Source organism: Bos grunniens, chromosome 21 (genome assembly GCF_055505025.1).
Source record: "Bos grunniens cultivar Pamir isolate PY7600 chromosome 21, Bosgru_T2T1.0, whole genome shotgun sequence".
Taxonomy (NCBI): Eukaryota; Metazoa; Chordata; class Mammalia; order Artiodactyla; family Bovidae; genus Bos; species Bos grunniens.
The window spans coordinates 47,550,013-47,570,280 of NC_141185.1; the positions used below are offsets into that span (position 1 = coordinate 47,550,013).

The 20,268-nt window shown below is 48.8% G+C and overlaps 1 protein-coding gene across 36 annotated transcripts in view; it reads left to right on the top strand.

The window, feature by feature from the left end:
* The window catches only part of CPEB1 (cytoplasmic polyadenylation element binding protein 1), a 108,370-nt gene that overhangs the window by 78,070 nt on the left and 10,032 nt on the right, over window positions 1–20,268 (top strand). For 16 of the 36 annotated variants that reach the window (XM_086364397.1, XM_086364389.1, XM_086364391.1 and 13 more), the window contains 3 exons: window positions 5,114–5,302; window positions 16,897–17,123; window positions 18,438–18,690. In XM_086364397.1, the coding sequence (XP_086220523.1) occupies window positions 5,114–5,302; window positions 16,897–17,123; window positions 18,438–18,690 (669 nt within the window). Of the gene's footprint in view, window positions 1–5,110; window positions 5,303–16,896; window positions 17,124–18,437; window positions 18,691–20,268 lie in introns of all 36 variants that reach the window. The other 20 variants (XM_086364392.1, XM_086364413.1, XM_086364387.1 and 17 more) reach the window with 3 other exon arrangements.

Below are 20,268 nucleotides of genomic sequence, written 5' to 3' on the forward strand. Positions count from 1 at the left end.
AGTAGCCTCAGCTTACTGTAAAGTCAGTTATTCAGAAGAAATCTAGTGGGGACCAGTGACGCAGCATCCTTCTCTCCTGTTCCCAGGGACTGGATTTGGAGGAGAAGCTGAGATTTTGTAAAAGAGTTCAAGTATGATTGCTGTATAGACTGTAATAGTGTGCTTGTCAAAAGGCTAAAGAGGAAAAAGAAAGGAGAACACCACTTTTGTGATACTGTTTGTGCAATGACTAAAGGAAGATAAATCCATGAGTGGCTTGCTACCCTCACACATTAAGCTGTGTTTTTCTGTGTTCCCTTACCAACATCTATCAACAAACAACATTTTCACATAGTTATAGTCATGATGTAGATGCAGCTTTGTAGTCTGTTAAGTCATTTAACATACTTCTCTGCCCCCAACCCCTTTTCTTCCCTCCTTATCCATCGGCTTTTCTGCCCTCTTCCTCCCTTTCATTTCATATGTCCTTGACCACTTCCCTAGCTCTGATCTCTGGTTCATCCTGAGCCCTTTGCCAGATTAATTATTGTTTAGCAGTGTAAAGAGACAGTTCACTACACTCTTGAGCATCAGTTTCATTTTCCTGCCTCAGTTCTTCCTGGCTTGGTTGGCCCAAACAAACCTTGCTTATCTTCTCTCCTGTTAACTCCTCTGAACTAGATCCCCTTTCCCCTAGGATCAGCTAATGCAGCATCTGCTCTGCAAAGCCACCTTGTGTTTCTTGGGGGCCTCAGCTGACTACTTGTAAGCACCACGGACCTTTACACTATGGAACCTGCCTAATGGTTTCATAAATGGAGGCCTGAAGTGACTCTTCTCTCCTTGTTTCACCTCCTTAGTTGCCAGATGCTCAAGAATGATAGTTGTAGAGGACCATGAGCAATGTCATGCCAAGTCTTGTTGACAGAGGAGCCATCAGCGGACAGACAGGTTCTTAGACTGAGGATGGAAAAGATTAGAGGTGAGGCTGTACTCGTCTTGAGGGCTTTCCAGGTGGTTCAGTGGTAAAGAACCTGTCCGCCAATGCGAGGAGACCGAGGTTTGACCCCTCTGTCAGGAAGATCCCCTGGAGGAGGAAATGGCAACCCACCCCAGTGTTCTTGCCTGGAGAATTCCATGAACAGAGGAGCCTGGTGGGCTACAGTCCATGGGGTCGCAGAGAGTTAGATAAGACTGTGCATGCCTGCATGCATACAACTCTGAGCCCTAGAATCAGAGCCCTTGGGTCACCTCTGCATTTTGATCCTCTCAGCGGTCATTCTGTTCTAGACTGTGACAGACTTTGGACTTTGGGTCAGTTGGAGTTTTTCAGTTGCTAAGAAATTTGGGCAATTATTAAGAAGGTAACATTTTCAAAGGGAGATCATTTTAAAATTCTGAACCAAATCAAGAAACTTAATCAGAAATGTTGCATAGGTATTGATATGGAAACTTGGCAGGGTTCGGGTTGATATAGAAAGTGTTTAAGCTGAGAGTCTTTGTTCAAACAGATTGCCTTAGAAGTAGTCTCACCTCATCACGTGCTGGTTCCAAGCTTCTAGTATCTTCGGAGTGTCTGATGTGTGCTTGGCTAAAGATTATAAAGAATATCCTCCAATAAAAGGGGTCAAGTTCCTGCCCAGCATCAGATATGAGTTCGAGAAGCAAAGACAGGCTTTCCTCAGTAAAATCAGTGTTTCAATTTCAGCCCTTTCAGCTTACTGAGCATTTGCCCATGTTGACAGTTTACTTCTCAGACTTTCTGTCAATACAGAAGGGGTAGGGAGCAGAGTGGGTAAATTTGGAGAGTTAGGATCATTAGAAAAGAGGCTTTGGGGGTAAAATGTTTCTGAACACAAATGGCCACAGGTAAGACTGAATCATGCCTGCCAGTCCACCTAGGACAGTTTGAACTTGCTGCATTGGTAGGGTTATTAATATTTGCCCCCTTTCTCTCTCAGAAGTGCCTTGGTTTGGATGATAAATTATATGGTCACCTACTGAAACCAAAATACCAATACAATACTTTGCACCAGACACTGTGCCAAACAGCGTGATCCTCAACAAAACACCTGAGAGAGAGCTGCTTTTGCCACTTTACAGGTGAAAGATGCTCAGAAAGCTTTAGTAACTTGACTGAGATCACGCAGTGGCAGATCTTGTGAGTAAAGCAAGATCTATAAAACTTATAAATCCCACTTAATTTTTCCTAGCCTACCACACTAAAGGTTTAACAGGTGTGTCTTCTGTTAATCGGAGGAACTAGTGAAGGAATACTACAATGGTAGTGCAAGCCTTAATCTGAAAGAAACAGTGGGATGGAGAAGGTCTGGGTAAAGGTAAAGGTGATGCGTCAGTGGGAGTGCTGGTAGTAGAGGGAGAGGCATGCTCTACTTAGACCTCCAAGCTCCTGGATGGCTTGCAGCCATTTGTTCCTAAGTGACCTTTAATGGTCACATTTGAAAAGACCCTGATGCTGGGAAAGATTGAAGGCGGGAGAAGGGGACGATAGAGGATGAGATGGTTGGATGGCATCACCAACGCAATGGACATGAGTTTGAGTAAATTCTGGGAGTTGGTGGTGGACAGGGAGGCCTGGCGTGCTGCAGTCCATGGGGTCGAAAAGAGGGTAATTGTATAGACCAGTGCTACTCAAACTTTTAAGTGAATTAATGTCAACTGGGAATCTTATTAAGATGTAGATCAATTCCAATTCCAGAAGTCTTAGGTGGGGGCTGAGAGGCTGTATAACATGATTCTGGTGATACTGATTTTGTTGGTCGGCCATGCTAGACTTTGGGTAGCAAGAGCATAGTTGGTATCTAGATTCTCTCTGCGTGCGGCATGGAGTCCCCGTAAACACAAAGGCCCTGATTTTGGCCGGGGATGGGAAAAATGATTGCTTCTAGATGTGGGTGTGCTCACAGTGTGGTGGAAGGGACCATACAGAGAGTTTGTAAGGGGGAATGGGTACTTATATTTGGATGTTTTTAAAGGAAGCATTATGTTTTTATAACTATTACATATGGGTTATTTTTAAAGTATGTACTAAGCTTGGGGGAAGGGTGGACAGAGAAGCTGGTGGGGGAGTGGTCTGGGGTGGGGGCAGCACCAGCATGGGTGGGTTCTTGCTCTGCCTGTGCAGTGGTGAAGAGGTTTTGACAGACACAGGCTTGGAGCAGGCAGAGTATCTACAGCCAGACAGGAATAACATGGATGGATGACACAGCAGCAAAGCTCTTTAAAAAAAAAAAACCCTCCGAGGGGAGGAGTCCCTCCCACAGACTGGCCGTTCTCCCCTTCTCAGCTGTGCCTGAGCGCCTGTGGACAGAAGGGGACACTCTGGAGGCTCTGGCCAGCCGTTCCTGTGGCTAACAGCAGTAGCTCCCACTCTGCCCACCTTGTACCCTGTCCCGGGTGGTCCCAGGTGGGCATGCTTCCTGTGTCCGGTTCCTTCTCGCTGTAGCATGGCAGAGCGAGCAGGGTCCCTGGTCTCAGTGCAAGCAGCCTTCCTGCCATGTGGCCGGGACCCTCACGGTACCCTCCTTTCTAAGGACGAGGCCTTGTGACTGGAGGTCATGTTGGAAGAGACGGATGGATACAGGAGAGTACGTTGGCAGATAGGAAGTGGCAGAGGTCCCAGAGGTTCTGGGCAAAGCTGGACTTGGTGCTGGGGCTGTGACTGGTCATGGGAATAGGGCTGTGGTTCCAAGCAGCTCCCCTGCCTGGAGAGAGGGTCTGGGTAGCCTGAGGTACCAGGACCCCTCCCGTGGCCGTTGTGCTCTGGAGGAGCAGGGCCAGGGGCTGTGAGCTCCTAAACCTGGGTCTTCTGACAAGGCACATACTACCTCCAAGATCGCTTCTGCTGTTTGGGTCTGATCAGACTCTGTGAGGGGAGTGTTTCCTCGCCTGTGCCTGCAGTTGCAGGAGGGGGAGCTGGTTCTGCTATGAGATTGATGCCCACCCTTTTGGAGTGAGGGAACTTGGGAACAGGGAGTAAGTATCCTAGTCAGGGGACTTCCCTGGTGGCTCAGATGGTAAAGAATTTGCCTGCAATGCGGGAGACCTGGGTTCAATCCCTGGGTTGGGAAGATCCCCTGAAGGAGGGCATGGCAACCCACTCCAGAATTCTTGCCTGGGAAATCCCCATGGACAGAGGAGCCTGGCAGGCTACAGTCCATGGGGTCCCAAAGAGTCGGACAGGACTGAGCGATTGAGCACGTCCTTGTCAGGACAGGTCTTACTCTGGCATTTGGGTGGCCCAGTGACTCCCCCGCCCCCTGCCGAAACTGACCCCTTTCTTGGTAGCCAGTTGCTGCTGACAAGCCTGGAGCACCAGGTGTCGTTCCCCAGGGTTCGAGCGAGCTGTGTTTTCTGAAGCCTGTCCCACCCCTGGCAGTAAACACTGCTGTGTCAGGGTAGGGCTCAGGGGCCACTTGGAGCACACAGATTTTTGCTAGCAGAATTGTGAAGCTTTGCATCGGGCTGCAAAACCAGGGCTTGAGCAAGCAGCTGGAGAGAGTCCAGGACTAGAGTGTTTTTGGGTTTGGGGGCGGAGAGCAGAGGGAGGGGAGGGAGGGGCAGGAGGGCAGAGCTGGCCGAGCAGGCAGCCTGCTGCTTTGGCTCCGCTGTCAGCAGAGAGGACTTCAGTCGTGCCTCGGGCCGCTTGGCCACCATTGCTGGAGACCGGAGGGCGCTGCCTCGCAGCCGGACTTACCAGCACCGCACCCGGACTGTTCCCAGTGGCTGTTGTGCCGTCTCTTCCCTGGGAGGCAAGTCCCCTCCCTGCCGTCCCCTGCTCCTCCCCGCTCTCTGAGGGGTGATGCCGCTCTCCATTGCACGGCTCAGCCGGCTGATGTCACTGGCAGCGGGGAGCATCAGCAGCCTGATCACATGCTGGCCCAGTCTGTAATGCAGACGGGATAGGGGTGTGTGTGTGTGGGGAGGGGGCTGTATGGCAGCCGCTCCTGCTTTAACACCCCCAAAAGTGCAGAGGCAGCGGCTGCAGCATCCGGCCAGCTTGGATGTCTAGTCTTCGAGCCTGAGGAAACTATTCTTAATATTATTTATTGTTGATAATCCTGGGGAAGCAGCCCTTAACTCTGGGCTTCTGCTGTTTTCCTGTCCAAAGCAGACTTCCAGGACTCAGAAGAAACAGTCACAAGCAGGATGCTTTTCCCCACCTCTGCGCAAGATTCTTCCCGTGGCCTCCCAGATGCAAATGACTTGTGCCTTGGCCTGCAGTCCCTGAGCCTCACAGGCTGGGACCGACCCTGGAGCACCCAGGACTCAGACTCCTCAGCCCAGAGCAGCACACACTCGGGTGAGTGCCGGAAGATGAGCCAGCGGGGGGAGGGGGTGCATGGGGTGTGGAGCAAAGATATCCACAGCAACAGTTGTTCTCTTCCCCTTTGCATCCCCCACCGCCCCCCCATACAACATGGAGCTGTTTTGCAAAAGATGGAAATGCTGGCTGTGAGTGTGGTAGGACAGATGGTGGCTCGTAAAGGCAGGCACCGCTTCCGCACTTACCCTGATAAATTCCCTGGAGTTGTTAGTCTGTACCTGAAGTGGCCCTGAGAAGGGTCCCCAAGGTGATAGCCTTATGCAGAAAAGATCCAGCGAAACCCCTAGTGCCCAGGCCTGCCTTGGAGATGATGAAGCAAAACACTTTTAGGCGGGGGAGGGGACTTTAGGGGCTGATGACTGGATGTCCAGATTCTATTTCCCAGTGGCTTTTAAAACTAGGGAGCTCTGTGTAAAGGATGGGTGGTCCCCAAATCATGGCGAGGTTAGAATTTTAGCCATAAGTGAGGCTGGGTAATCCTAGGGTATTGGAATTGGCTTCACATGAGGCTGAGAGCGTTGATCCTGGAAAAGGGGGTAGGCATGGTGAGCCGGGTGGAGTAACTCTCGGCTATGGAGGCCTTTTTTCTTTCTTTTTTTCTTTGTGTTAAGGGTGACCAAGTGGATGAAGGGGGAGCCATTCCCCTTAGGGTCCCTTGTCATCCTGGAAGGATTCGATGGGGACAGATTGAAGGGGCTTCTTGGCAGCCCCTCTAACTGCTTCTGCTCAGACCTTCCTACTGCCCATTAATTTCCCTCTCATGGTTCAAGGGGGTGGGTTGGCCAGACGCAAATCCTGGAGCATTCAGGAAGAAATGTGAACTTAAGAAATAACTGTAACTATACATAAAAATCTTAAGTATTTTGCTTTATGTGCATTACACCTTAATAAGGAGCATCTTGGCAGCAGATACTTTAAATGATGGAAAGCGAAGGTCGGGGCAGCCATTTACCATTGGTGCTGACAATGGGATTCACGGAGCCTGCTGTCCCCACCAGCCACCCCCGCTCCAGAATCGGGCGGCAAGGTTCCTCTGGCCTCCACCCTGTTTGGCGCAGGTCTTTTTTTAGAATGCTTTGCAGAGCCTAGGACTGTTGTGTCTGTTGGCATTTCAGTGCCCAGTTGTTTTGGTAAATCCCTTTTGATTGGGGAAGTGGGGGGGTAGAGGCTGTTTTTTGTTTTTTTGTTTTTTTTTCTCTCTCAGGTGAGGAAGAGCTTTACCTTAAGTAACTACCTCTGGGTTAAGGTAGAATTTCTTGAACTACTAGTGTTTAGCTGATTCAGGATTTTCTCTGGGCTGGGAAGTATGGTGTCACTGTTTCGTGTCCCATGCCTGGATATCTCGGCTTTGAGGCCATGGTAGTTTGTTTCACATTGGTACCCTGAAGCCGGCCGGGGGGTGAGGGGGGCATGTGAATCTGACCTTGTCTCCACCCTCACTGCTGACTCTGAGCAGAAGACTGAAGAGCCCCCTGCACAGGAGCTGACCAGTGTCTGACCAGGGCACCGTCCTTCCCTGGTCTCACGTTGGGTGTGGCCCTTCCTTGGCTCTGGCTTCTCTTAGCTACAGGGGCCCTTCTGGAATGCATTATAGCACGTAGAAATGCAGCAGAGGCCAACTTGGGGCTTGGAGAGGTTGGCCTGAAAGTCATTCTGAAATCAGGCTGGAAAAAAAAAAAAAAGCTTGTGTCCAGCCACAGTTTCCTCGGCTTCCCCAGCAACCCACCTGAAAGGCCTGTGCTCGTAGCTCTTTGTCTCTACAGTGGAGATGGATTTACTTCCCCAAATCTCAAGCACTTTACTTATAAATATTATGTGATTTTCTGCATCAGAGAGATCCTATACTCTGTGGCCCTAGCATCCGTGGGGTAACCCAGAAGGTTATCCCAGTGGTACGATTTAAATGGCCCTGGGCAGGGTTAGTGTGGGTATGCCTTCCTTTCCGAGGGCTGAGGACACACCCACCCATCCCTGATCCCCATGTTATCCTTGGACTTTGGAGCTGAGGTGATGGCCATCTCTCTTCTTTGCCTGAGTCCTGGGCCTTCTTGGAAAGCCCACAGAGGGTACTGCCTCCTGGAGTGGGACGCAGCCCTCCCACCAGCCAGCTGCACCCTTGCCAGCGATGCGGGAACATGCAGCCCACATTCCAGTGCCTACACTGCCTTCCCATCTGAAGAGCAGCCAGCTCGGTTTCTCCAGGGAGGGAGGAGGCGTTTCAGCAGCTCTGGACAGTCGAGGAGTCGTCCTTGCAGACAGCCTGGTACCTTGCTGTTTCTGTGAGGAGCACGTGGTGCAGGCTTCTTCCTTGGGCTCTGCTGGGTGATATATTGCCCCATGTGGCTGTTGGCTCACATCTGACCATTTTCTACAACTCTCAGGTTCTGAGCAGTGTGTAGGGGGCAAGGTTGGAGGTAGCAGGGCTCTTGCGGGAGAAATCTTGGCTAAATTCATTCAACGTATACTGAGCATTGGCTGTGTGCCAGGCACTGTGTTAGGCACTGAAGGTACACCAGTGATAAAATTGTTTCCCTTAAAAATGCCTTTGACTATTGAGGGGAAATAGATGGGACTGTATACCGCATACAGCATACAGCTGCTCTGCCCAGGGGCTCCATTTTCTCCCCTAAGGAATTTTTTAGCATTGAGGCAACATTTCATTGGATTCTCCCATGGAGACCTGTCTCCAGGGGCTGGAGTCCTTCTGCCTTGTGGGTTTCATTGGCCTGGGGGACCTGCAGGAAGACCCTGGGGTGGAATCTGTTTTTGAGCATTGTGCCTGCAAGGCCAGCATTGGTTGGGGTGTGGTGCTCTTTGAGGCACCGCCCTTCCAGACTGTGCCTACCCTTGAGGCCTCAACTCAGGCTGGGAAGGAAGCCTTCCTGCCCATGAGGGCAAGATGAACGTTACAAGTGACCCCAGTGACATGTCCTACTTGCAGTGTCTTAAGTCCTGTAATGGAACAGGAGGGCTGTTAAGGCCCTGATCCTTAATGTCCTGGGATGGGGAGAGAGTGACTAATCACCATTTAGCGACTGTTTCCTATGTGAAGTGTGTCACATGGCTTGAATGCTTTCACAGTCCTGTAAAGTGCATACTATTATTGTCCCCATCTGAAAGATGAGGAAGAAACGCTCACAGAGCTTGTGGAATGCCAAGAGCGACACAGCTACCAGAATTTGAACCTGGGTTTCTTTGACCCCAAGCCTCCTGGGCTTTCTCTCCCACCTGGCTCCTGTGGGCAGAGCCCAAACTCTTGAGCAAGAACACTCACAGTGGGTTGTCTGTGTGTACAACTCCAGGGCTGCTTGGCCATGAGGTCTCCTTTGCAGAGGTCCCCAGGGCCAGGGCACGAGGCAGATGGTTCTGACTCCCTCTTCACCCTGTGTCTCAGCCCGTCAGCTGTGCACCTGATGTGTTTGTCTCCCTGCCTTCCCCCAGTGACTCTTTTGCACGCAGCATTACTCAGCAGGAAGTGGGGTGACTGAGAACCTACTTCAGGGGACCTGGAAATAAGGGCTCCTAACGAATGCCTTGTGCAGAAGCCCAGTGGGCTGACCAGATGCTCAGTCTGAGGGTGCCAAAGGACATGTCCTGTTCCCGCCCACTTTCCTTAGAAGTCCTTGAGGTTAACCTGTTCACCCTCCTTGGTTTCTGTCCCGGCTGCTCACTAGTGAATAGCATGTTCCCTTTGCTGGAGAACTTGCAGGCTCCCTGCTGTCTGCAGGCCAATTGAGCCTGGGGTGAGAGCGGCATCTTCAGCAATTTGTTCCTGCTGCTGCTCTGCTTTCAAATAACGTTTCTGAGGCAACATTCAAAACAGGGTTGGGTTCTTCCCTGTGGAACATGGCCTTCTGGGCCCAGCCAAGTTCTCCTCACGTCTACCTTGGCTGTCCAGTTCTTCACCGCTCTGTTCCCAGTATGTAGCACAGTGCCTGGTCCTGGTGTTTCAGCAGGTATTTATTGAATGAATGATAAGTGCTGAGTTAATTCTCTAAGTTTGAACTGCAGAGTTCAGACAAGGTCTCTCTTCTGCCTCCTACTTGTGTTGATCATCATCCTGACGGACAGATGGTTCCAAACGATCGGTATCTCTGAGCCCCCATAGCTTTTAGGGCATGATGGTGCCCTTACAGAAGGTTTCTGTCATACTCCGGGCAATGAATTCTGCTGTGGAGTCAGGTAGTTTACTGAGGAGTAACTTTCAGTGCAGAGTGGAGGGGCCCCGAGCAGCACTGTGACAACAGGACACCTCCCTGCGGAGGGGACTTGAGGAGCTTGGGTGCAGGGGCCAGGTACTGCTATCCTTCCCTGGGGCTCGAGCAGGCCATTTCTTCAGGGGATGAAACTTGTCCAGTGACTCAGACTGGGGAGAAAGGCTGTGTTGGGTACCACCTTGAACCTGTGGGATCCAGAATTGGTGGAAGGAGTTCAGACTCACAAGAGCACTGCCTGAGCTGGGGTGTGATGTGGAGTTGCAGGCTTAGAGTCACAGGAAAAGAGCATTCTGTTAGCTTTCTGTTATGTCTGCAATGCATGCTGCTCTCTCCGCCTTCCTCCTGTGCATTCAAGTAGATTTTGAGCAGGCAGCCTAGAACCAAGGGTTGGTATAGGGAAGAAGGTTCCAGGTATGCGGCCTTGTGTCTCAGACTAGGGAATCTTCCCAGGTGGGTTGGTGAAAGAAAGAATCTTCCTGCCAATGCAGGAGACAAGGGTTGCATTCCTGGGTCGGGAAGATCCCCTGGAGGAGGAAATGGCAACCCACTCTAGTATTCTTGCCTGGGAAATCCCATGGACAGAGGAGCCTGGCAGGGTATAGTCCATGGGGTCACAAAGAGTCAGACAGGACTAAACGACTAAATAACATCATCATCATCTCAGGCTAGACATAATGGCTCCTGGTCTGGGTGTCTCTCAGGACTTCTCCCATCAGACAGGTGGCACACAGCTGTGATGGGCTCTTCCGAGCTGAGCTCAGGCTCGGTGTCTGACAGTGTGGACCCCTGATGCCTGGCTGCCGCTGCAGTCAGACTCTGGTGCTTTTGTGCTCTCAGGGAAGGCTTCCGAAAACTAGCCGTGACTCAGCTGTAAAACCCACAGGAGCAGGCGCAGAAGGGTGAAAGTGGAGAAAGTTAACAATCAGTCTAAAGACACTGCTGCTGCTTTGGTCTCCTGTACCCTCTGAGGCAGTGCTAATGAGCTGGAGCCCCCTGCCAGGCCCTCTCCTCCCTGCGACTTCACTGAGAGCCGTCCGTAGCTGCTGCGGACTCCTGCCCGTGTGCGGGGGGCTCCAGCAGAGCACATGGTTCTCCTTAGTCACATTTGCAAAATGAGGATCCACCATCCGCTTGGCCACCAGGGCTGGGGACACCTGGTAAACCTCAAGACTTTGTGTTCCCTGAGTTGTAGAGGTCAGGATAGGAACAGAGCAAAGAGATCAGGGCCTTGGCCTTGGTCAGAGCAAAGAAGTCAGAGTCACTACAAGGTGCCTATAGGGCACTCCCTACACGACCCTTAATCCATCTAGGTTAACATTCAACATTTGACCTTGATGAAGCGCTCTGCCCTGTGATGGGGAGTGGAGGTTGAGATCAGTCACTGGCCTATAGCATAAGGGACCTGTCACGTCCACTAGATTTTAGGTTGTATGGCTTGAAGAGAGTGTGCCTTTCCAGTGGGTACACTTTATACTTAAAGTTAGGAAGACAGGCTGGCTCCTTCCATCTCGATTCCTGGCTGGTGGGAACCAGCGCTGCTCACTGAGCATCCTTGTAGAGGAGAGATGTGGTCTCATGGGCCGAGGTGAGGTGCCACCTCCCCGAGAAGCCCAGTGTCTCTGCTGCTCTCCTCCTTTGATCTGTAGATGCTCAGAGAACTGTCTGGCCAGGTCCTTTGTGAGATTGGGCTAAAGACAACAGTCAGGCCACCATAGAGCGTCAGAAACTTGTCTCCTTCTGTGGGTGGAAGGAAATATCAAACCCCCTGGAAAATCCTTGCCTCTTGATAATAGGTTTTCTTGTCTTCCTCATATCTTCTAGTGAAACTCCTCTCTTCTTGGCCCCTTCCAGTTGAGTATTTGCAGGAAACTGATGTGAGGAGGTGCTGATGGGACTGGGTGTGTTAATTCTGGTACACGCTGATCTTACATGTTTGTCCGATGGCACTGCCCCCTCCCCTGTTTGCCTGTGTGGCTGGTGTAATGTTCAGTGGGGGCTCTTCCGTGATTCTTGTTTCTCAGTGTAGAAGTGTTTTTTTTCAGAGGCTGTGAGGATCCCGGGGAGAGTGACCCTCTTCAACCTGTATCTGTATGTCTTTAATTCTCTTTGGAGAAAGTATTTGAAACTAGTGGAAGGAATATTGTCACAAATTTGATATGTCAAGTAACTATTCTTCTCTCAACCACTGTTTTGGTGATGGGCAGGGTCAGGATGAACTAAGTAAGGTTTTTTCCTCTAATTCTGAATTGTATCTAAGGCAGCACTGTGTCCTTAAATTGAGTAACCTTGATAGGAAAGGGCATAGCCTCAGTGAGCACACTGCTCCTGGGGATACAGTACTGCCTTTCTTGCATTGCTGTTCAGCAAGCATTGATCACCTGCTTTCTGCCAGATGTTGACTAATTACTACTGGAATGAATGGTAAAGATGGGCCTTTGGTGTGCTTGGTAGAGAAGGCAGAACTCTGTACCCATGTGTGCCTGCAAATATTTATACAAGTGTTTTTGACCCTTTAAAAAGCTAGTTCAAAAGAAGATTTCTCTTATAGGCAGAGGCTCCAAAGGTTCAGTTGCCATTTTTCCCCCTTGGGATTCTAGTCCCAGTTAGTGGTGCTTGGTTTCCCTTTTCTGGTCAGATCAGTTGCCTTGAAAAAGATGAAGAAAGTCAAATGAGAATTGATTAGTTTTCCTTTCTGTCATTAAAAAATTTTGTTTGGAAATTTTAAATTTACAGAAAGTCACAAGTATAAAAATTATACAAAAGTATTTTATTCAGATTCTCCTGTTGTTGACATTTACCTCATTTGCTTTATCATTTGCAATTCTCTCTCTTTATATATCTCTTTATATAATTTCTTTCTGTACCATGAGGACTAGAGATGTTCTAAAATACATTGACATACAACAAAAGTTATGAACGTCAGTCAACTTAAAATTGATAAGTGTACTCTGATGAAACTCATGCTCTCACTGTTCACATTGCAGTCTTGCCCGGTGACCCAGTGGTGTCCACACAGCATTTTTCTCTTCCTTGTCTCTTAGCAGTTGTCTGCCTGAAGCATTAGGCCCAGGCTCTCTTTGTATTTGCTCCGTATGAGGGTGTGAGCTTACAGAGTTCTCGTCTTGAATGTTTTTCACAATGTTCAGCTTGTTCCTGGCTGTCAAATTTCCTGAAACTGTTATCACAATCCATGCCAATCTCTTTAAAATTCTTCGTTTGTTCCTGGTTAGACCTCTCTCCCTCTTTCATCTCCCCCGTAACGTGGGTTGCAGGCTAAGGGGGTGTCTGAGAGATCAAGCTCCCTGGGTCGTGTCGTGTGTAGCCACCTTGGTTTCTTTTTTCCTCCTGGGTGTCAGTCGCTGTTGTGCTGTAAAAGCTGTATTTGAATAACCCAAAGTTTTTTTAAGTCAAGCAAAGACTTACTTAGGAAAGGTTTAGGGGTGTGGTAAAGGGGAACTTATTAGAAGCTTGAAGTAGCAAGCCTCGGATTTTTCTAGATTAGCGCTTCTCAGACTTTAATGTGTACACAAATCTCCTGGGGATCGTGTTAAAATGCAGGTTCTGATTCCATAGGTCTGGAGTGGGGGCCAGGATACATTTTTAATGAGTTCCTACAGCAGCAAGGTCCTAGAGAAATTTTAAGACTTGGATGATTTAGATCCCAAGGTACTGACCTCTGGAATCCAGAGATAGCTTATCTGTAGTTGATGGTCTTAAAGGAATTTGAACAAAAGAGAAATGTCAAGACCAGAAGATGTAAAGTCCGGAGTATTAAAAAAAAAAAAAAAGTAGTGAATGGTGTGTTGCAGAGGATAAAGCAAAGAATCAGAAAGGACTGGGTCCCACTCTGTCACTCACTACCTGACAGACTCACTATAAACACTTGACCTTTGAGCCTTGGTTTCCTTTTGTTAAGATGGGTAATAATACCCAGTTCTTAGGATTCAGCGTAAGAGTATTTATCTAAAGTGGTTCTGACTCGGTATCTGGAATATCCTAGATGTACAGTGAGTGGAAGCTGCTGTTAGTGGTTGGAGCTTCCTTGAACCTGGTCCAGATTGTCGAGCAGATGATTTGACCATGAACTCTGAGCCCTTAAGAAAGTGGAGTTCATTAGTGGCCATCATCGGTGGTCATGCCATTTTCTTCTTAGACAGGCTTATTATCCAATTGGAGTGTTACAGACATAATCTCTAGCTTTGACATAGGAATTTGATAAAGCCTCAAATATCTTTGTGAGCATGTCAAAAATATTTGTAAGCTAGTTGAGGTGGATGGGTTTGTGATTATTAGATGCATGAATAACAGTCATGAACACAGATTAACATGAATGAGAAATGTGGTCTACACTGGCACGGACATTGCTTTCAAACACACCTTTTTAAAACGTTAGGTGAAGACGGTCACCGTAGTCCACATTTGTCATCCTCGGTGCCCCCAGACACAAGTCATTTGGGCCTGACATCTCCTTAAGGATTTTTCTGCATCCTGCTTCATGCCGTTTTTCCCTCGACAACTCTTGGAGCGCTCTGCGGTGCCACCCTTTTCTGGGATCAACAAACTGCCCTGTATCTTGTTTGTCCCTGGTGGGTGGATGGATGGTTTTTCCCTTCAGGGTGATGTTTTCTTGGGTGGAGGCTTCTGCCCCAAGCCTCGTCTCCCTCACAGTCATTCTTTCTGTTCTTCTTCCCAGTTCCCCAGTCCTTTACCTTCTGAGGAGTTCAGTGTCTATGTTACATTTTAACCCCAGGCCTGCTTGTCCCTGTGTGTCCGTTTAAGGATGCCATCCAGCAGTGTAGCCTCCACACACCCCACCTCAGCCACCGGTGATCACACGGGCTGGCGGCACCACCCTTGGGACTCAGTTTTCTCGGTCCCCTGACCCTGTCTCTCCTGTCTGCCCCTCACTCCTCTGGTAGCTGACAGCACGTGGCTGCTGCTGCTTCTCCATTTGCGTCCAGTGTCGTTCACCTGTGACACGTGGCCGTATCTTCCATCCTCTGTGGCTGGTCCATCAGCCCACCGATGGACACGTTTCCTCCTCCACATTCTCTTTGGAAAGACCCCACAGCCCCGTGTCTCCGCAGGCTCCTGCCACTGCCTGTGCGAGCCGCCCATGTCTGACTAGACCTTCAGCCTCAGCCAGGTGCTGGCTGCCGGCCCCGTCTTCCCATGGTCCCTGGTCAGCCCCCTTGGCTTGTCTCCACAGGAGCTGCCACGCGTCTCCACCCTCCCTCAGGAGAAAGTCTAAACGCCCTAACCTGGCTTTCAAAGCTCTCTAAGATTTGATTGTTACCTCTTCATTCACCACCATAAACTTGTTTCTGTAAAATGTGAAGAAAGATGAGGCCCCTCAGGGCAATGGTACCACTTTGAAGACCAACACACGTGATCTGTATTCTCAGAGAACTGTCAGTTTTCACAGTGCTTTTTGTTTGTTTGTTTTTTGCCACATCTTGCAGCTCCCAGGAGGAGCCTGGAATAAATCTTCACACCGCCCACCCCGCTACCCTCTCAGCATGGGTTCCAGGGGTCTGGACTTCGTGTGTCATTGAGACAGGGCTTTGTCAGGCATATTTGAGAAACTTGACAGAGATAATTTCTGATGGGTGTCAGAATTCAAGCGTGAGAGACATTTGGTTTCAGTATGCAGTTAAGTGCTTGTGCTCAGGAAACTAGTTAAAAGAATGTTTCCTTAAAAAATGAAGTCTTTAAGTAATAAACTCCCCAACACACACACACATTAGACTGGCTTCCAGCCCTCCTGATTGTTGGCCAGCATGTGGAGGGACTGATTTTCCCCCGTGCTGGTGGGAAGGTGAACTGGTATGTCTGCTTTGGAGAATGGTAGGACAGTTTCTTTAAAAATTAAGGATAAATACAATAAAATAAATAAATGCATCCGAGACCGTTCCCTGCATTTAAAAAAAAAGAAAGAGTTAAGGATACACTGCCTTCTCTTGATCCTCTCTGTCTGTGGATCAAGTTAAGGATACACTACCTGTCTTGATCTGAGAGGGACGCATGGTTGGCTGAGGGGGGAGCGGGTTGATCTGATCCTGTACAAATGCTCCGTGGTGAATGGTGTACCCTGGAAGCATGCTTTCACTTTGATTTCATGCTTGGAGAGGTTTATTTGTGCCTCCTGAGAACCCACCACAGCCCCAGCCAGACACTCAGACTGACTTGTACCCCGAGAGGAAACCAGCTCAGGTGACCTGTGTCTCTCAGTTACTAGTGACTAACTGTGAGGTGGAGCCACTCACAGCCACTGTGTATTGAACAGTTTCACACGTAAACACGTTATTTTGGTTTCACTTCATAGCCTTTTTGAGGGGAGTGTTTTCCCCTTTCTTCAGATGAAAATAAAAACATCAGAGTAACGAGGCTTCTTTCTAACCTCAGTGCCACCGTACCTCTCCCACCCCCCTACCCCCTCTCAGTGGATAAAAGGGTGTTCTGCTTTGCTTTGGATTCCTTTTTCCCCAGGGCCAAGTGTGGGAAAGTGCTGCTGTCTTCTGCTGTCCTCTTTACCTCCCTTATCTCTCCTGGCCTTGGATTCACTCTTTTTTTGATGTTTAATATTTAAATATTGTGCACTGGGCTCTGCTGTGCTGAGCGCTTTCCATCTGCTATTTTAATTACCGACCCCTCCTGACCATGTTATGAAGCAGTTGGTATTCCACCCAAGATGCCATGAGAAAACGGAGACTCGGAGCTTCCCAGAGCAGGCAGGTGTATGAAGGTGGTATCAGGCTCAGCCAGGATTGCTGTCAGCCAGAGCAGCTCGACCACAACGTCACTGCTTCCGTCCTAAATGTTTGAAGTCCAGGGTTGTCTAGGAGAATCTGCATGGGCTGGAATTCTGCACACAGTAGCCTCTCGGATGAGATGGATGCTTATGCTCTGCCGGACTTCTGGGGCATGGCATGGAATTCTGTGTCTTAGCTACGTAGTGTTAGAAAGGGCACGCGGTGCATTCTTCTGATAGACGTGTTGGCAGGCAGCAAGGAAGGAGTATGGTTTGGGCTTCCTAACTGTGCTGACGGTGTCTCCTGTGATGACATGGGCATGTGTATTCAGACATTGGTAGCGGCTGTCACAAGGGCCCCCCAGTGGCACAGAATGTCCCAAATGCTACTGTCCCAGGGACCTGGGTCTTCAGAAAGCCATCCTATTCCTGCCTCTCATTAGATACCCTGGGTGTACATCTGCTCGTTACACTTGTCACTGTGGTTCTCTCAGGCTTTTGGTGGTCCTGCCTTGGTGTGTCTTGCTCTGGGTGTAAAGGGAAAGCGCTTGTCTGGGAAGAAAACTAAGAGGTCATGAGATTCTTTTCCCTCCTCTTCCTAGTACTGAGCATGCTCCATAACCCACTGGGCAATGTTTTGGGAAAGCCCCCCTTGAGCTTCCTGCCTCTGGACCCGCTTGGATCTGACTTGGTGGACAAATTTCCAGCACCTTCCATCAGAGGACCACGCCTGGACACCCGGCCCATCCTGGACTCTCGCTCTAGCAGCCCTTCTGACTCGGACACCAGTGGCTTCAGCTCGGGATCAGATCATCTCTCAGATTTGATCGTATGTAGCTTACTGGGGGGTCGATGGGGAGGGCAGGTGAGCTTGAGCAGGTGGGTTGCAGGCTGCGAGGTGGGGCGATGGGAGGCTCTAGGACTTCTGAACGTCGGCAGAACAAAGGGTGCCCTGTGTCCCCACTGCTCCCAGTGAGCAGCGCACTTGGAACCTGAGCTGAAGCCTCTTCACCAGTCACTCCAAGAGCTGTTAGGAAACAGTTTCGAGAGTAAATAGGGGAGTCCTGGTGGGATTCTGAAGTGTAACTTGTTCCCTAGGGGTGACCCTAAATGGTGACCATGAGCAGGTCCCTTTGATTCTCTGGCTGCAGTTTATTCCCCTATAAAGATTGGGCTTCCCTTGTGGCTCAGCTGGTAAAGAATCCACCCACAATGTGGGAGACCTGGGTTCGATCCCTGGGTTGGGAAGATCCCCTAGAGAAGGGAAAGGCTACGCACTCCAGTATTCAGGTCTGGAGAATTCCATGGACTGTATAGTCCATGGGGTCACAAAGAGTCGGACATGACTGAGTGACTTTGACTTCACTTCACAAAGTGGAATTAGATGAGATGCTCCTAATTCTGTTCGTTGCTTTAGATGGGGCTCAGTCTTAGGAATCTGCCTGGTAACCAGCTTTAATATTGATACTTTGAGATTTTTGTTTAAAGAATTTTCTCAGATCCCTGCCCCAAAAGTTGATTGATGAAGGGATATGGACAGACAACTCACAGAAGAGGAAATAGAGGCAGTATTTCAACTTAAGGAGATACTTTATTGAGTAATCATTCAGTTTCTATCTTGATAATGTGGTATATTTTTACCCACTTAAATTAGTAGAATTTTAAAGCCTTGACAAAAGCGTGTAGTGAAACTTGTGTCCTCACACGCTTTTGACAGAACACAGAACCCTCATAGAAAGCATTTTGACATCTTACGTCTAGGAATGTGACCAGAGAAGACACAAAATAAGAAGAAACTACACCTTAAAGTTTTTATTTATAATCCTGGAAACTTGGAAAGTATCTAAATGTTTAGCAGTACGTGGAATAGGTCAGTGAAGTGTAACTTGTTCCCTAAAAAGAATATCATAAATTAACTAAAAATGGTTATGAAGATTGGCAGTAGGAAGGAAAAAACTGAATTGGGGAGAAAAAAATTTATTTAAATTATGATGTAAGAGCAGCTGTTCTTAAAAATGTATAGAAAGTCTAAAAGAAAATGTATCAAATACTAAATGGTATTTTTCATAATTTCTATAGTGTAATTATTACTTTTATAACACCTGTCATTTAAAAACCTCTGTCTTCCTTTTTCCTTCCCTAGTCAAGCCTCCGAATTTCCCCTCCCCTGCCCTTCCTGTCTCTGACGGGGGGTGGCCCCAGAGACCCTTTAAAGATGGGGGTTGGGTCCCGGATGGACCAAGAGCAAGCTGCTCTGGCTGCAGTCACTCCCTCCCCAACCAGTGCATCAAAGAGATGGCCAGGAGCTTCTGTGTGGCCGTCCTGGGACCTTCTCGAAGCTCCCAAAGACCCTTTCAGCATAGAGAGAGAGGCCAGACTACACAGGCAAGCTGCAGGTAAGTGTGGGCATGCACCTGCAGTGGGGCCCGAGCCCTCGTTCTCAGGGCAGACAAGTGACCTGTCCGGAAGAGGACTTGATTGCATGGTGGAGTCTCTGCATGTGCACAGAATGGTCTGTTCTGAGGAGTAAGTGCTAATGGGGACAAACTCGGGAACGCCTTTGAATCGGAGCAGAGAGGGAACGTGATGACCTAGAACCACAGGGTCATGCCCCTTAGCGTTTGGATCCATCTCTGACTTGTTCTCTTCCATGGAGATCATGCACTGCTGTTGATTGTGAGTCTTTTCCTGGGTGGATGCTTCAAGAGAAACCCTGGCAGTGATGCCTAGAATTTTGTCTGCCTCCCTCCCACCCCTCCTCATTCAGAGACGTGTCAGGCACAACCCACACTGGAGCCTCCTTCCCCAAGACTTTCTGACTGGTAGCCAAGGGATGTGTGGGTTGTCCATTTGTCCACCTCCAAGGTAACGGATGTCTGTTGCCGTTGCTCCCCTATGAAGTAACTTTACCATGCTTTTGGGTGAGGCCATTATATCTACTTCTGTTTTTGTTCACCAAATATTGCTGATGGTGCCTAAATTTCCTGCTGTAGCAACACATTGGACCTGCGCCTTTCAGAGAGTGGCCTTCCATGTCATTGTCCTGAATGAAAATGATGGTTCATTTCACTGGCTGTGCAGTCCAGTTGTGGAGGAGGAGAGTAAAACAGGCAAGGACTAGTTGGTCCACGCTGAGGTCAGTCTCCGATCTGCAAGGGCATAGACTGAGTGGGAACAGGATTGAAGACTGTTCCAATAGGATGCTGAACTGGTCAGTCACCAAGAAGAGCAGGGACTCTAGAAAGTTTAGAGCAGGCCAAACAGAAGATAGTTTCAACTCTATACAGCAACAAGGGTTTCTTAACTGTGTCAGAGAAACTTTATAAGAGGTTTGGACAGGGTTCTGTTTGGTATAAACAGGAAGCTGCGGGATTGGGAGAAAATCTCTTATCTTACAGTGCTGGGATCAAGAAGGCCCAGTATCTCCTTCAGTACCGCAAAGATATGTCTAGAGATGGTGCGGAATAGTTCTGACTTGGAGCAGTTGTGACCACATTCTTGTCTTGCTGGTGGGGTTCTTACTGTCAGTGTCCTGACTTCTGTGAGTGATGACTTCATGGAGCAGACAGGAGAACGGAATGATGTTCCTTATTTGAACATTTGCAGAGAAGGTCCATTTGGACCAGGAAGCATTTAGGATGTTGTATGAAAAATTGTCCAGTTTGCTTTCAAGTACAGGCATACCGTTTTATTGAACTTCACTTTATTACACTTTACAAATACTGAATTAAAAAAAAATTTTTTTTGGAGTACAGTTGGTTAACACTGCTGCGTTAGTTTCAAGTGTATGCGATGTGATTCAGTTAGAGAGGTGTATGTGTCCGTTCTTTTTCAGGTTCTTTTCCCATTTAGGTTATTACAGAATATTGAGCAGAGTTCCCTGTGCTATACAGTAGGTCCTTACTGGTTATCTATTTTAAATAGAGCAGTGTGTACATGTCAATCCCAAACTTCCAATCTATTGAGATTGCTTT